This window comes from Arachis stenosperma, chromosome 3 (assembly GCF_014773155.1).
Source record: "Arachis stenosperma cultivar V10309 chromosome 3, arast.V10309.gnm1.PFL2, whole genome shotgun sequence".
NCBI classification, from domain to species: domain Eukaryota; kingdom Viridiplantae; phylum Streptophyta; class Magnoliopsida; order Fabales; family Fabaceae; genus Arachis; species Arachis stenosperma.
The window spans coordinates 117,807,571-117,823,175 of NC_080379.1; the positions used below are offsets into that span (position 1 = coordinate 117,807,571).

Here is a 15,605-nt window from a genome sequence, read left to right on the forward strand (position 1 = left end):
CTTCAATGTCTAAAAGCTCTCCTCGCACTCAGGAGTCCAAACAAACGGAGTGTCTTTGCGGGTTAACTTTGTCATTGGCAAAGCTATCTGTGAAAAGCCCTTAATAAACCTTCGGTAATAGCCAGCTAAGCCCAGAAAACTCCTTATCTCCGTTACGGTGGTTGGTTGCTTCCAATCCATCACAGCCTCCACCTTAGTTGGATCTACGGCTATCCCCTTCTTACTCACCACGTGACCCAAAAACTTCACCTCACTCTTCCAAAACTCACACTTAGACAGTTTTGCATAGAGTTTCTTTTCCTTTAGAATCTGCAACACGGTCCTCAAGTGTTCCGCATGCTCTTCTTCAGTCTTGGAATAAATTAGTATGTCATCAATGAAGACAACAACAAATTTATCCAGAAACGGACGAAAAACTCTGTTCATGTAATCCATGAATACCGCAGGAGCGTTCGTCAACCCAAAGGACATTACAGTGTACTCGTAATGACCATATCGAGTCCTGGAAGCGGTCTTAGGGATATCCTCACCCCTCAACCTTATCTGGTGATAACCGGATCGCAAATCGATCTTGGAGAAAACTCCAGCTCCTTGTAACTGATCCATGAGATCATCAATTCTCGGCAATGGGTACTTATTCTTTATTGTAACCTTGTTCAGCTGCCTGTAATCCACACAGAGCCGCATACTCCCATATTTCTTCTTCACCAGTAACACTGGAGCACCCCACGGAGAGACACTTGGTCGTATAAAATTCTTTCCCAACAAATCCTCTAACTAAGACTTTAGCTCGTTCATCTCTAACGGTGACATCCTATAAGGAGCACTTGAGATTGGTCCCGCCCCGGGCACCAACTCAATAGCAAACTCAACCTCTCGGTTAGGTGGAAACTCATCAATATCATCGGGAAACACTTCTGGAAACTCACACACAACCGGAATCTGCTCCAACCTTTGATCATCACTCGAAACACCCGCGGTTAACAACAGGATACCCTGACATTCGATTCCAGAACAGTTCACCATCATCGAATTCAAGTGATAATTATTCACCACGACCGGCCCTTCTGTATCTTCCGGCATAAAGTACACTGACTTTGTAGAGCAATCTACCAGAACATGGTTCTTAGATAACCAGTCCAATCCCAAGATAAGATCAAGACCGATCATCGGTAAGCAGATTAAATTATGAATAAAATCACGCTGCTTGAACCTAAACGAAACTTTCAGGCATCCTAGCCTAGTTACCATGGCTTTATGAGTAGCATTATACGCTTTTAGGTCATAACCTAAGGTTACGATTTTCAATCCTAACTCATGGGCTTTCTCAATTGCAATAAATGAATGCGATGCTCCCGAATCAAATAAAGCATTTAAAGTTTGACCAGCCATTACACAGTTACCTCGAATGAGTTTCTCGGATCCCTCTACACCCACAGCTGAGGTGGTGAACACCCGACCAGTCTGCTGCGCCTCCCCGGCACCTTGTTTCTACTTCTCCGGACACCCTGGGAGCTTATGTCCTGCCTTACCACAGCAATAGCACAAACCCCATCCGGCCATGCACGGGACCCCCGGATGGTGACTTCCACACCTAGAACAAGCTCGAGCACTCTGTGGTTGCTTCCCAAACCTTTTACCTTGGGAGTTGTTGTTGTTGGGCCTCCTGAAAGAGCCTCCCCACTTGAAAGGTGGACCTCTAGGTGCAAAGCTCTTCCCTCGGTTATGTGGGAATGATCCCTTGTGACTCCCTCTCTCAGCAGCTGCCTTCTTCACACACTCTTCAGCAACCCCACGCTTGTTCACCAACACAGCGAAAGTTCTGATCTCTATTGGTCCCTGAGCTCCATTTCCGTCGTTGCCATAGTTGTTCATCTGTTGTCCAAAAGCCTCTGCAGTGGCTTGCATAGTAGCAGCCATGTTCTCCAACGCAGTCATAAAGTTCACCGGGTCGTTAGGGTTAATCTCCGGCGCACGAGCATTAGTACGACCTCTACCACGGCCTCTACCACGTCCACGAGGCGCCATCTGGTTCCTATACACACCAAACAATCGATATTAAGTTGATCAGTCTCAATATCGGAAGTTTAGTGCTTCAAGTCCCAAATGCATGCTCATGAATGTTTATGCCAATTATATCAAGCAGATATACTAATAGCACATAACAATCACACAGAGAATGCACAGAAGCATAGTCAGTCCATTCCTCAGGCTCTACAGGAATGAACTGCTCTGATACCATAATGTAACACCCTACCATACAGAGTCTTATGCTTAAGTCATAATTCAGATATGGGAAGGTATTACGACCTCTAAAATAAAAATTTAGTACGTATAGTAGTATGAATGATTGATTATAACTAGGAGCCTTTGTAGAAAAAGGGTTAAACAAAAATCGCAACTCAAAAGCGCAACACTCCGATCGATAACGTAACGAACAAGGGTAAACCAACGCGAGATTATATATATACAAAGGAGTGTCAAAAACAGGAATATCAAGACTCAAAATCCGGCTGCGAAGATAACCGGTCCGAGCATAGTAATATATACATATGATAAAATAATGAAAACCCCAAAGGAAACCCAAAGGGACACAAATACATAAAACCTATTCTCCAAAATCTCCCATAAGGGGAGTCATCGCAGTTTGTATTATTTAATGGAGATAAAAGTATCTAAGCAAAACATATAAACTAAAACAGAGTCCCGAGAACAAAGGATCTTCGCAAATCTAGAAGTCTCCAGCATCCTCAGCGGGAAACCTCACGTCCTGCATCTGAAAAACCACAAAATCCGCATGGGTGAGAACCAAAGGTCCCCAGCATGGTAACAGCTTCCACATATATAATACATAATAATAGAGAAAAGCCGAAGGCAAATCCTAGAACTTCCTCCAGATAATTCCAAGCTTATAAACAAGCTAAACCAAAAAGGGCATCTGACTAAAGATACTTCAGTCTAACTAATACTTCCCTTTCCAATTCCTTCAAACCTCCCAACCACCAGCAGGAGTATAAAGTAGCAAACACAGTTATATCAAGCAAGAAATATACAATTAGGAACAAGTAAGGCATTTAGACAATTAGCAAGTAATATGCAGTCAAATAGGCAATCTCAAACAATTCATATAGTATACAAATGATGAATGCCTGTCCCTAGTGGCTGATGATATCATCTGTCGGTTATAGACCCAACCCGACAAGTCCTGGTAGCTAACCATTGGACTGTCCCTCTGTCGTGTCTCCCCAACTCGAGTTATGCTCAATATGAGCTTGATCATAATCATGATCCATATCCATCACCATCACTGGTGAATATTTATCCATCACCATCACAGGTGAATATTTATCCATCACCATCACAGGTGAATATTTTGGGGGTGAGCTCATCCGGGAATTTCACAGTGCCCGGCCACCCTGACGACATAGGGTTAACAGAGCTTCGAGTCTCAACCAGGAGCACGTGGTGGCTAGCCACTACTTTCTCCCTGGGAAACTCTCATCTCCGATAGTGGAAGTGCAAACATTCACAATTCATTCAACAGCATATATGCATTTATTCTTAGCCATAATCATGGCTCCGCCGTAACACGGCAATAATCTAGTCATCCGGCTCACGGTTAAATCCATAACCAGCCAACCGGCTCACGGTTAAATCCATAACCAGCCGTTTCATTAACAATTACAGCCTTTCGGCCCATGGCATAACAAGCACTTCCACCACCATCCTCCGCCTCTCACATAATCATGCTTGATCCTCATTGATCATTCATTTTTCCCTTGCTTCACTCGCAAGTTACCTCATTCACTAGCTCCTTTTCTAATAGCTAGGCATATCATAATGATTTAAGACATAAATGGTGAGATCGGAAGCTTAGAAGTATGAGATTTGGCTTTTAGAACTCAAAAATCAACTTTGGGATGAAAACAGGGCCACGCGTACGCGCACTCCACGCGCACGCGTGGATGGCCTCAAAAACTCATTGACGCGCAAGCGTCATGCACGCTAACGCGTGGATTAAAAATTTTCCAATCGACGCGCACGTGTCAACCACGCGTACGCGTGGGTGTTCTCGTGCCCCAGGCACAACACTGGCACAGTTCTGGCATAACTCTCTGGAAAATGGCTGGGCATTGGGTGCAGCACAATCGGCGCGCCCGCGCACATCACGCGCACGCGTGGATGGCACTTTTCGGAAGAACGGCGCGTACGCGCCAAGTGCGCCCACGCGCAAGGGGTCATTCTGCTAAAAATTTTCTAAGTTAAAAGCTGCAGAATTCACAGATTTAAACCCCAATCTTCCAATGGACATAACTTCCTCATTTTAAATCGTTTTTCACCCGTTCTTCAAATGGCATGAACATCCCGGATCCAATTCCATTTCTAAACAGATTTGGTACAAAACAGAGATCCGTAGTTCAAGTTATGTCCCGTCAAAGTATGCCTAAAAATCATATTTTTCATACAAAACCACAAAGTGCCATTTTCAAAACAAGCCATTTCCAACTCATTTCAAAATCAATCAAAACATGCCAATTTCATCCCTTTTCTTTGAAATCAATCAAAATATATCAAATTCAACATCAAGCCTCCTCAACTCACACATTGACACTTTACCACAAATTACCAAAATCACTATCTCATCATTTTACCCTACTTCACCCAAGTGGCTCAAACTCAAACATATTGACATATCATATACTCTTCCTCATGCCAATTTTCAACAACACCAATTCCAATAAATCATCATTGTACATAACCAATATCATACTCACCATCAATATGGTTCAACCCACAATTCAATCATAACCAATTATCAAGCATATATCACAACATGCATATTTCTCATACTTCATACCACCAAGGCATCAATAATAATCATCACATATATGACCACATCATATATATCAACCATTCAACAACATTAACCATTCAATGCCTATCTTAGGGCCTCTAGCCTAAGTATTTCCTACCACATTACATATTAGATACGGGAAACCGAAACCATACCTTAGCCGATTTCCCAAGCTCAACCGGAGCACTTCCAAACCACTTATCCACAAGTTTTCAAGGCCTCAAAACCTCCAAGAACAGATTTTTCACCACCAAATCCCTTCTTAAGCTTTTCCAAAATCACCAATCAAGCTCCAATATTCACTTATACACAACCTAAGCCACAATCATCATACCCATACACAACATCTCAAAACCCAAACATCATAAAATCACAAATTACACTAGGGTTGAGAATCTTACCACACCCAAGGTCCAAGGAGACAAGATTAACCTTCTCCTTCAAGAGAGTTGGGTCCTATAACATCAAAGAGCCCAAAATCTCAATATTTTTGCTCATAAAACTCGAAAACAAGGCTGGAATTTCGAAGAAAAAAATGTAGCTTACCTCAAGATTAATTGTATGGGTTTTGTAGAGCTCTCCGCGGTGAACACGTGGCCACAAACGGTGTGGCAATCGGAGCTCTAGATCAAAAGTTATGGTGGTTTGAAGATCAAGTGAGAGAAAGAAGTTGAGAGAGTGTTCTTCCTCCCCTCTCTTCAATTTCAGCGTGAGTTTGAGTGTTGTGAGGAGAGAGAGTGCTGAAAACTAGGGTTTTGGTTTAGTTATGTTGGGCCAAGGGCCCACTTTGGGTCCGGTTGGCCCGGTTTGGCCCGTTCGGTCCAATCTTGGTCCGAATTCTATAAAATTGGTACCAAAATTCTCGTCTCAATCTCCTCTATCACATTTAGCCATAAAAATCACATTTTAGGCTTTCTAGAATAAATTCTCATTTATGGGTTAATTAGCCGTTAATTAACCGGGTTTTACATAGTCTTCTAGGTTTCTGTCCCTTTCGGAGGTAAACAACTTAGTATAATACCTTTCCACTAACCTCATTATGTCTTCCTCTCCTTGTATCCACTGCCCAGTTTCATCTCTCACTTTGTCAATTCTATTCCTAATTCTTCTCTGAATGGTTGTTGCATGATAGAATGCTGTGTTTTTGTCCCCCCATTTTAGTCATTTCAACCTAGATCTTTGCCCCCAATATTTTTCTTCTTGTTTCCAAAGTTCAGATATTTGGTTCTTTAATTCCCTCTCTCTTCTCTGATCTCTTTCCGTCAAATCAGCCTCTTGGATATGATGTAGCTCTGATTTCTTTCTTTCTAATTCTTTATCTGCTCTCTTGAACTTCCGTCTGCTCCATTCCATCAGCTCCCTTATGCATCTATTTCTCTTCCTTATGAATTGGCCCTAACAATTTCTGTTTCCCTCGTTCTGTTGCCAACTCTTCATGATCACCTCTTTGCACTCCTCATGCTCAGCCCAAAACGCCTCAAACTTAAATTCTTTTTTTATCCGACCTCTTGGTTGAGTATCCAATATAAGCGCACAATGATCCGAACTTATAGCCGGAGCTGCTTTTAGACTAGCGTACTGGTATATCTGCAACCATTTCCAGTTCACTAACACCCTATCTAGTCTTTCCCTAGTGATGAAATTGTTTCTAGGATTGCTAAACCAGGTGTATTTACTTCCTTTAAGGTCAACATCCATCAAGCCATTCTCATTTACAAACCTTCTAAATGTTTCTAAGCAGATTTTTGGTTGTGGAAGAAGACCTACCTTTTCTTCTTGACTTAGTATATCATTGAAGTCCCCCAAATAAGCTTGAGGTTCCTCCTTGCTTATATTACTTACCGTAAGCTCCTGCCATAGCTTCCTCCGCTTTTGAAAAATAGGATTTCCATACACAAAAATACCCTACCAATTCAGATCATTATTAATGTTAATATTTGCTTTAATATAGTTATCACACCATTCATAAACATTAACATTAACATTGGATTTTCATAGGAGACATAGTCCACCGGACAAGCCCCGGGGTTCTACGCAAAACATATTAACAAAATTCAACTTCTTCTTATCCTATTCATTCTATCATTGCCAGCCCTAGTTTCCATTAGAAATACTATGAGTGACTCCATTGGGCATATGATTTTGGGCTGTGTGTGGCTTCTTATGCATAATGATATTGTTCTTATTCAAATGATTGTGATTTTACCTATTATCCCCATTAAGATTCGATTGTTCCAAATTGTGAAGTGCCTGAAACCTTGTACCTTTTCTAATTTGTATATCTTGATGGCTTTCACCTCCCACATTCTCATTACCTACAACTGCATTGCTTTTTCTTACTTTCCTTTCATGTGGTGCTTTTTGCACTACCATCTAAGATCCATAGGCCTTCTCTTTATCCTCTAAGATATTTTTACCCTTATCTTTATTGTTATTACCATTTCTGCCCCCATCTTCTCCATTGCTTCTGGCTTCTGGACTTCCCTCACCTCCTCTATTATAACTTTCTCCTTCTTTACCAGTGGCTTAGTTCGTCATTGCTTTTCTATTCTTAAGACATTGAGAATTCTCATGTCCCACCATATCGCATGAAAAGTATATGTTGTCTAATCTTTCATACTCCACCATATATTTGACATTATTGATGGAATATTGAGATACCAATGGCCTATTGGGATCTAACTCCACACACAATCTAGTAAATTTATCCTTGATTTTATCGGTAATTTTAGTGTCTCAAGGTCTTACCCACTAGATTATCTATTCTATGGAGCATATTTTCTTCATAATACTCGATAGCCAACCCAAGAAGGTGTATCCAAGTCGCGTAGTAATGATTTCAATAGTAGCCTCAATTGGATTAAAGTTAGGTTTTTAGACCTTTATTATTATTACCATTTCTGCTCCCATCTTCTCTATTGCTTTTGGCTTCTGGACTTTCCCCACCTCCTCCATTATAACTTTCTCCTTCTTTACCAGCGGCTTGGTTCGTCACTGCTTTTCTATTCTTAAGACGTTGAAAATTTTCATGTCCCACCATACCGCATGAAAAGCATATGTTGTGCAATCTTTTATACTCCACCGTATATTTAACACCATTGATGGAATATTGAAATACCAATGGTTTATTGAGATCTAACTCCACACACAATCTAGCAAATTTACCCCTGCTTTTATCGACAGTATTGGTGTCTCAAGGTCCTACCCACTAGATTACCTATTCTATGGAGAATATTTTCTTCATATTCAATAGCCAATCCAGGGTGGTGTACCCAAGCAGTTATGGTTTCAATGGTAGCTTCAACCGGATTAAAGTTAGATTTTCAGAACTTTATAGCAAGATAGTAATAAAAAAATTTTTCAAGGCCCTCCAGTTAGAGCGAAATCAAGATCTTCTTTTGAATAAAACTTCACAATGAAAAGCCATTCCTTATATCAATCACCCCAATACTTCCTTGTTTGCCCCCAAATGGCCTCCAACCTCCTACTAAGGACTTCTAGTGATATACGCCTACCCAAAAGCTTCACAACGAGGGTTTTCCACCAATGGTGTCTCAAACTCTTCAAAGCAGTGTCGTTTATGACAAAGTTGTAAATACCATTAATCTTCTCTACCCTAATCTCCTAGTTCAGCTTCTCTCTAGCATTATACTAATTTGAGTTTATGTCCGCAGTCTTACCTTCTCTTGTAGATTCCTTTTTCCTTTCTATAGAATGCGTAACACATTTCTCCTCTTCAACCTCTACTACTGGGTTTCGCCTTCCCTTGATTGCATCTCTAAAGGACTTGATTTGCTTACCTTCTTCACCATTGCCTTCCTCTTCATCACCTAGCATCTAATCTTTCTGTGACAGAACCATAAACGTATCTCCAGTGAAACCGCTTCCATCGCCTTTCATCCTAAATTTCTTTCCTTTTCGAGCCTTTACCTCTCAGTCTCTACTATGGGGGGTCTATGAGTTTATGGGAACGTAAATTTTCACCCCAAACATATTTATCACACATAGTGGTAGCTTCAAGCACAGCACACAAATGTACAGAGAGAAAAAATAAATAATTATTTTTGGACACGAGGTTTTTTAGAATGCACTTTTATTCCTCCCATCTCTTTTTCTTTCACAAGAACCTCTTAGTGTTCTACCCCTTTTTTTCTTTTAGCCCAATAAAAGATCTTTATAGTTCTTTTGTTGATTGGGCTTGGAGCAGATGTTTCAGCTTCTTGTTTTTCTTTGTTGTCTCTTAGGCCTTCTGGAGTTAGTAGTGCATCATAGATATTATCTTTAATTACTAACCAACATACTAAAAAAAAATTAAAAAAAAAACCTTTAAATCACTAACCACATAACTAAATCGAAAATTACAATCATTACTCCAGAGTCAAAACAAAACTGACCCTAATTAAACAATCAAACACCATATTCCAAAAAAAAAAATACTAAATAAGCCAATGCATCCATAAGTAAATACCATTTTTTAATGAATAATGATATATAATTAATAAATTTATTAATTTTTACTAAAATAAAAATATTTTTATATTAAATTTTAAATTTTAATAATATAAAAATAAAATATTAATTTAAAATATTAATTAATATTAATAAAAAATATTACTCCCCTAACATTTCTCTTTCTTAATTCATGTGAAAATGCCAAATTCACCGTTATTATGAAATCTATTTATTGACATGTATGTTCAGTAAGCTTAGCTAGTAGGAGATGATGTCTTATCTTTCAGAAGATTTAACATAAGTTTTGTGAGTTCTATAATTTGAAAATTACTTGAAATTTGGAAGATGAGAATAATAGAATAAAAATTGCAATAAAAAAATTAGAGAATTATTAGTGTAATTCTTTAACACGTGTGTTATACAAATTTTTCTTTGGACTTAATTTGTCCCATCATCAATTTACTATGATGTGCAAAAATGAATTACTTATGAATTTTCGGTAATTTATAATAAAGAACATTTATTTATTTTAATTTTATATTTATATAGTCAAGTCTTACACTATTGATATTTTATAAAATAATATTTTTTATTCTTTTTTCTTTCGCACACAAAAAAAATGTTAAGATAGATTATCCAAAAATAATGAAATTAGAGGAATTTATAAGCATTGAGTACATGCAATATGCAACAACGTCTTTATGCATAAAAATATTATTTTTTCAAAAAATATAACTATTCAATGAATTATCACTTTTTAATAAGTTACAAATAAATCACCCCTATAAAAAAAGGGTCTGTCTAAAATCAGCTCAAGTCTTTTGAGCTTATTTGATGCACCATAAAATTTAAAGCATTAGATTAGATTAATAAACGATGTAATGGTTTAGATTTAATTTATTTATAATTTATTAAAAATTACAATAAAAGATACAAATTTTTAATATTTTAAAATTGCCCCTATATAAAATTTGAGAACTAAACCTGGCTGCCTGTTGCCTTCTTCCTCTTCGCGATGGCCCTCCGTTTCTTCCTCTACCCTCTTCCTCACCAATTTCTCGATTTCATCCAAATTCCTTTGAATTCGTTTCAGACGCGGTGCCTCACCACAACAACAACCACCTCTCATCCCTCAAACCTTCTTCATCCCCTCCTCCTCCGCCCAAAATAGTTCATGATGTCTGGAAAGACATAATCTTAACCCACTCTCACAGAGACCCACCTCACCATAATCACCACCCGTTCGAAGAAGAGACTACAGGAAGAGACTGATCTAATAGGTATTTTGGCTTGTAAAATATTCTCCAAGACTATTGTGTTTGTGCTTTCCAAGATAATGAGCCGGACATCATTGATGGTGTGGGTGCTGAAACGGGAGATGTGATTAGAACCAGCATTGGTGGCCGAAATGGTCAATCTAGGTAGGTAAAATAATTCTTGGTCAATTGGTATTGAAAAAACCTTGATAATGTGAATGAGAAACATTCTATCACGAACAATTTCTCCTTTAGTTATTGGTCATTGATCATTCTCTAATAGAATATTAGCTATATTGCAGAAAAAAGGGCATGTGTTTTTGAGATCTCGAAAAGAGGGAAATTTAAGATGAAAGGTGTCTATACCTTTAGAGATGAGGCAAGCAAGCTTCTTCCATACATATAACTAATTTGTTTTATTCAATTGAATTTAATATAACTCAATTTATTGGTGTGTGTTGTTCATGTTAGGATTATAATTTTTATGTGGATTTTGTTATGTCACCATTCATTGTTCAAGAGTCTAGAAAGGAATCATGTATACCCAAGACTTAAGCTTTTGGATGCTACAAGAGGGCTTTGATCACTTGAGCTACAAATTTCTGGTATCACTCTTTTTTACTTAGCTTCCGTTCTTTTGTGTGTGTGTCTTGTATTTTTCCTAATTTGATGTTCTGATAAATATAACTCACAAATGTTTCTGGAGTTACAAAAGTAGCATATTTGAAATTGAAGGATCTTTGAAACCTGTCCAGTGGCACTAAAGTGGTCTTGCCACTTAATGATTTGAAAGAGGCATTAGTAGAAATATAACTCATGATCAATTACAAATATAACTCACATATGCTGCAAGGGAAACTCATGATCAATTATATGTTACCACGGATATTTTTCTAAAGGTACTTTAGTTTTTGCTTGAATTGTGTTCATTAAGATGTTGTTCTTGGTTTTTAGTATTTATGATGAATTCACTTTGATGCTTAATTAAAGGTTTTTGCTGATACAATTCATAGATTCATGCAGAAATAAGTGATCATGAAAAGATGAGAATATGTTCCACATTAAAGCATGAAAAGTTGTTAGCTGAAGCTGTGAGATATCTTAGTAGAAATATGGCGTTTCCTTTAGAAACAAAACCAAGATTGAATGTAAATAGACAAAGCCGAATGAAAAGCCTGCTGCATGAAAATGATCACTTGAAAAGCTTTTTTGACTCCATGTTTCTCAAAAGCTTCAAGAACATTATCACTGATGTGAAAGAGGATGCTAAAATGGGAACAATGTTATATGATGGTGATGAAGGAATACATAGTAGTGGGACCTAATTGGCAAGTCTAAAGAAGATAGGGAATCATACTTTGAGTTTGAGCAATGCTGCTGACTATTACTTGCTAAAACTCTGTGCATAAGATTAGCTTAATTTTTTATTTGACACTCAAGTATATACTTTCAATTCATGTATAATACATTTGATATACGATATTATTTATTAAGAGTTGTTTGCTTGCTTGCTTGTGTTTAAATAAGAATGGATCGTTCCAAATTAAAGGTGACAACATCAAGTGATTGTTTGGAACTTTTCTTGTATACAATAAATGACACAAAAGCAAGAAAACTTTTTACTTGGATGCAAAGCAATGCATTCATCATAAGTCTTGGGAAATAGCCTTGTTATTGCACAATGCATGCAACATAGAGTAATGAAACAATGAAGTATTAAAAAGAAATGCTGATGGACATTTTGTCACAAAATTTTTTTATTATTGTCTCAAATTTTATTCATTTTCTTCACCATTTGTTAATAGAATGAGAACCACACTTATGAATGTGATCCCTTCAAGCTTCAGCAAACTAAAAAATAATGTAATTTACATATGATTTATGACATTCTCTCTGAATATAAAACAGAAAAAACACGAGAAGAAATTAAGATACAAGTATGTCTCTATCTGGTCTAGCTAGGGCTATATAAAATAGTTTCTTCACCAAGAAAAAGTGCCCACAAAACAGCCTCACACAAACCACTATAATGGATAATCAAATGTCCACCATCTGAAACTTTATGGTAATTTATCCATGGCATATTCCTTGAAACAAATATCTGGATTTGAGAGGGCACAACCTTATCTTCATATCCCTGCCAAATGTGAACTTTACTTGTGTTGTGAGAGAATGAATAGCTCAGCTTCAATGGATTAAACTCCCAGTTGCAATAGTCTTGGAGAATATTTTGCAAGCCAAAGTGTCCATTGGATCAGTCTCTTCCTGTAGTTTATATCCAGCTTTATCATATTGCACAAAATATATACCCAATGCATCTATTACTCTATTAGTTCCTGCACATTCAATGTCACATCAATGTTATATATATTATCATCAACATACATTTTGAATCTATCCCACTCATTATTTATAGCTCACGGGTATTCAATAATCAATTAGATCCAAATCCAACTAACAATTTTCACATCACCGTAATAGAGTCAATAAAAGATTGATCTTTTATACCAATTTTCAGAATTGGATACTGAAATGACGAACTCAAGAAGCTGCAACAAGTAATTTAAAGTTATAGAGATAAGATTGGAAAATCTCAACTTTAATTCAGTTCCTGTTCCTTCCAACTCAACAATTATAGCCCCCAGTAGTGAGATTCCCAAGAATAGTGAACCTCACTTACCACATAAAAATCTCCATTTTTCAAACATCAAATAAAAATATATCAAAATTGAAACTTTATTAAAAAAAAATTGAAAAAGGAGATAAGTACCTGTTTGCATTCCCTGGACCTAGCAGCTGCAGAGGAGGATGAGCCTTCAACGGCGGGAATCTACGGAAACTGATGAGAAACAGGATGATGATTATAAAGAGGAAGAACATCGATAACGTCGTCATTAGTGACGGCAGCGTTTTTTGAGAAGAGAGCCTCAAGAGTCATTTCCTCGAAAGGGTGGTGATTATGGTGAGGTGGGTCTCTACAAGAGTGGGTTAGGATTATGTCTTTCCAAACATCATCAACAGTTTTGGGCGGAAGAGGAAGGGATGAAGAAGGATTTTAGGGATGAGAGGTGGTTGTTGTTGTGGTGAGGCACTGCATCTGAAACGAATTCAAATGAATTTGGATGAAATCGAGAAATGAGGGCCATCGCGAAGAAGAAGAAGGCAATAGGTAGCTAGGTTTAGTTCTCAAGTTTTATATGGGAGCAATTTTAAAATATAAAAAATTTGTATCTTTTATTCTAATTTTTAATAAATTATAACTAAATTAAATCTAAACCATTAGATCGTTTATTAATTTAATCCTACGCTTTGAATTTCATAGTGCATCAGATAAGCTCAAAAGACTTGAGCTGATTTTAGACAAACCCATAAAAAAATATAACTTTTTAATCATAACTTTTTTATCTATTTCAAAAATATATCTCACAAATTTACAATTAATTAGTATAGGACGATATACTTTATTTTGGTTTCCTGAAACTCGCAAACTCACTATATGTATCTGACTGCAGCTTCAATTTGATTGATCTCTTTTCTTACTTAGCCGGTATATGTATGTATCACTATTACTATTAGATACCTAATTTATCAAAAGTATATAGTAAAACTAATTTTTATACAGAGATACTAAACTATGGACTACATCTAGATCTGTGCTAATAATTATACAAGAAAAAGAACCATATCTCAGATATGTCAAAAATTGTGTATAGTCATCCCACTCTAAGAAGGAAGGAAAAAAAATAAAACACAAAGAAGGCTATTGCAGTATATTGAGCTTGCTACAAGTGCAAATTATTGTTCTTGGGGCAATAAGGGGACACAACGCAAACTCGGTTCGTTGGGATGGACACAAGTTCACGTGCAACATCCTTGAATTCAAGAACTCCTCCATTATTATTGCATTTTGATAGCAGTCGAAACGCTTCTTCCTTTGTCATTTTTACCTTCACTCTTATCCCTTGATTCCCTTCTCCCTTTTCCCTCCTCCATTCATTATCTTCACTAATGCACTTTTCTTCTCCCAAAATGGTAGGTTCTGCATCCGCAAACCGCACAGTTTTCTTTACCATTGTCTTCTTTGGCGGTTGCTGCTTCTTATTCGTTAACTCATCTCTGTACACCGCTTCTGTCACTTTCAGTGGCTCTACTTTTGCAAATTTCTTAGGTGATATTCTCCTTTTAAGATAACCAAACACCTTCTTCATCATCTTTTTATTACTAGTGATCAGTTTCAACAAGGAATCAGGAAGGTGGAACTGGAAACCTTGAATTAAGAAAGGAGTAGTGCTCAGTGGTGCAAGGTCGATGAGATAATGGGAAACCAAAAAGTGGAAGAGGGAATTTATAGTGAGCAGAAGCGTGAAGTGTACATTGGGGCACTTCAAATATAACAATAAAAAATGAAACAGTTAATTTACGTGTAAATTTATGTTAGCCAATGGGAGACCAGGGTTTCAACTGAAGACAAAAGAAAGTCGTATCTACGAATCTATTAGTCAGTAGTAATCTTTCAAGTGATTGGATGTTAATTTACATTTGTCCTTTTATATTAGAAACTGGAAATGTTTTCTCCTCTTTTTTCCAAGAAGACTCTATGATCCTCGTTGAAAGGGTCAATACACTTTCCGAGTACGAGGGTTTTACTGGTCACTTGAAGTTGGCCAGTTCAAGAATTGAAATTTCTCCATTAGAGACAAAATAAACATCCCTGCCTTAGTGGATTTATTTCACAATTAATTGCTAAACTTGCAACGTGAAAGACCCGTTCAACTTATTAATTTGTAAGTATATAGTGGGATGGCGTCATGCGCAACCTAGCTATTGAACTAATTAACTAACTACTCTTGAAAAATATGTTGAATTCCCTGCTTGGGCCAATGTTAATCAATATAAATAAACATAATGCCCACATGCAACTTCAGTTTATTTGAACGTAATATTATTTAAATTTGCAAGTGCTTCGGAAGAAAGAAGCAAGAATTTGCACCATCTTGTATACATTTAGGGATGGCAAAATTTTTCGAGGCGTGGGAATTTAT

At 37.3% G+C, this 15,605-nt stretch overlaps 1 protein-coding gene and 1 long non-coding RNA gene across 4 annotated transcripts; one reads left to right on the plus strand and one right to left on the minus strand.

Annotated features, from left to right (window-relative positions):
- Positions 1-10,291: 10,291 nt before the first annotated feature.
- LOC130968777 (uncharacterized) lies at positions 10,292-12,215 on the plus strand. 3 transcript variants are annotated; one of them, XR_009081737.1, is made up of 3 exons: positions 10,292-10,728; positions 10,866-11,462; positions 11,577-12,215. It is a non-coding gene; the product is annotated as an uncharacterized LOC130968777 (long non-coding RNA). The 3 variants fall into 3 exon arrangements; XR_009081739.1 differs by having other exon boundaries at positions 11,587-12,215; XR_009081738.1 differs by having other exon boundaries at positions 10,866-11,168.
- A 1,845-nt stretch (positions 12,216-14,060) lies between these two features.
- On the minus strand, positions 14,061-15,060 carry LOC130968776 (uncharacterized). The gene has a single exon (XM_057894230.1). It carries the CDS (start codon positions 14,772-14,774, stop codon positions 14,346-14,348), a length of 429 nt encoding a protein of 142 aa, XP_057750213.1. The 5' UTR covers positions 14,775-15,060; the 3' UTR covers positions 14,061-14,345.
- Positions 15,061-15,605: the final 545 nt, after the last annotated feature.

Excerpts from the sequence above, each read along its gene's own strand:
- LOC130968776 (XM_057894230.1), bottom strand. The coding sequence starts at position 14,774 with ATGATGAAGAAGGTGTTTGGTTATCTTAAAAGGAGAATATCACCTAAG.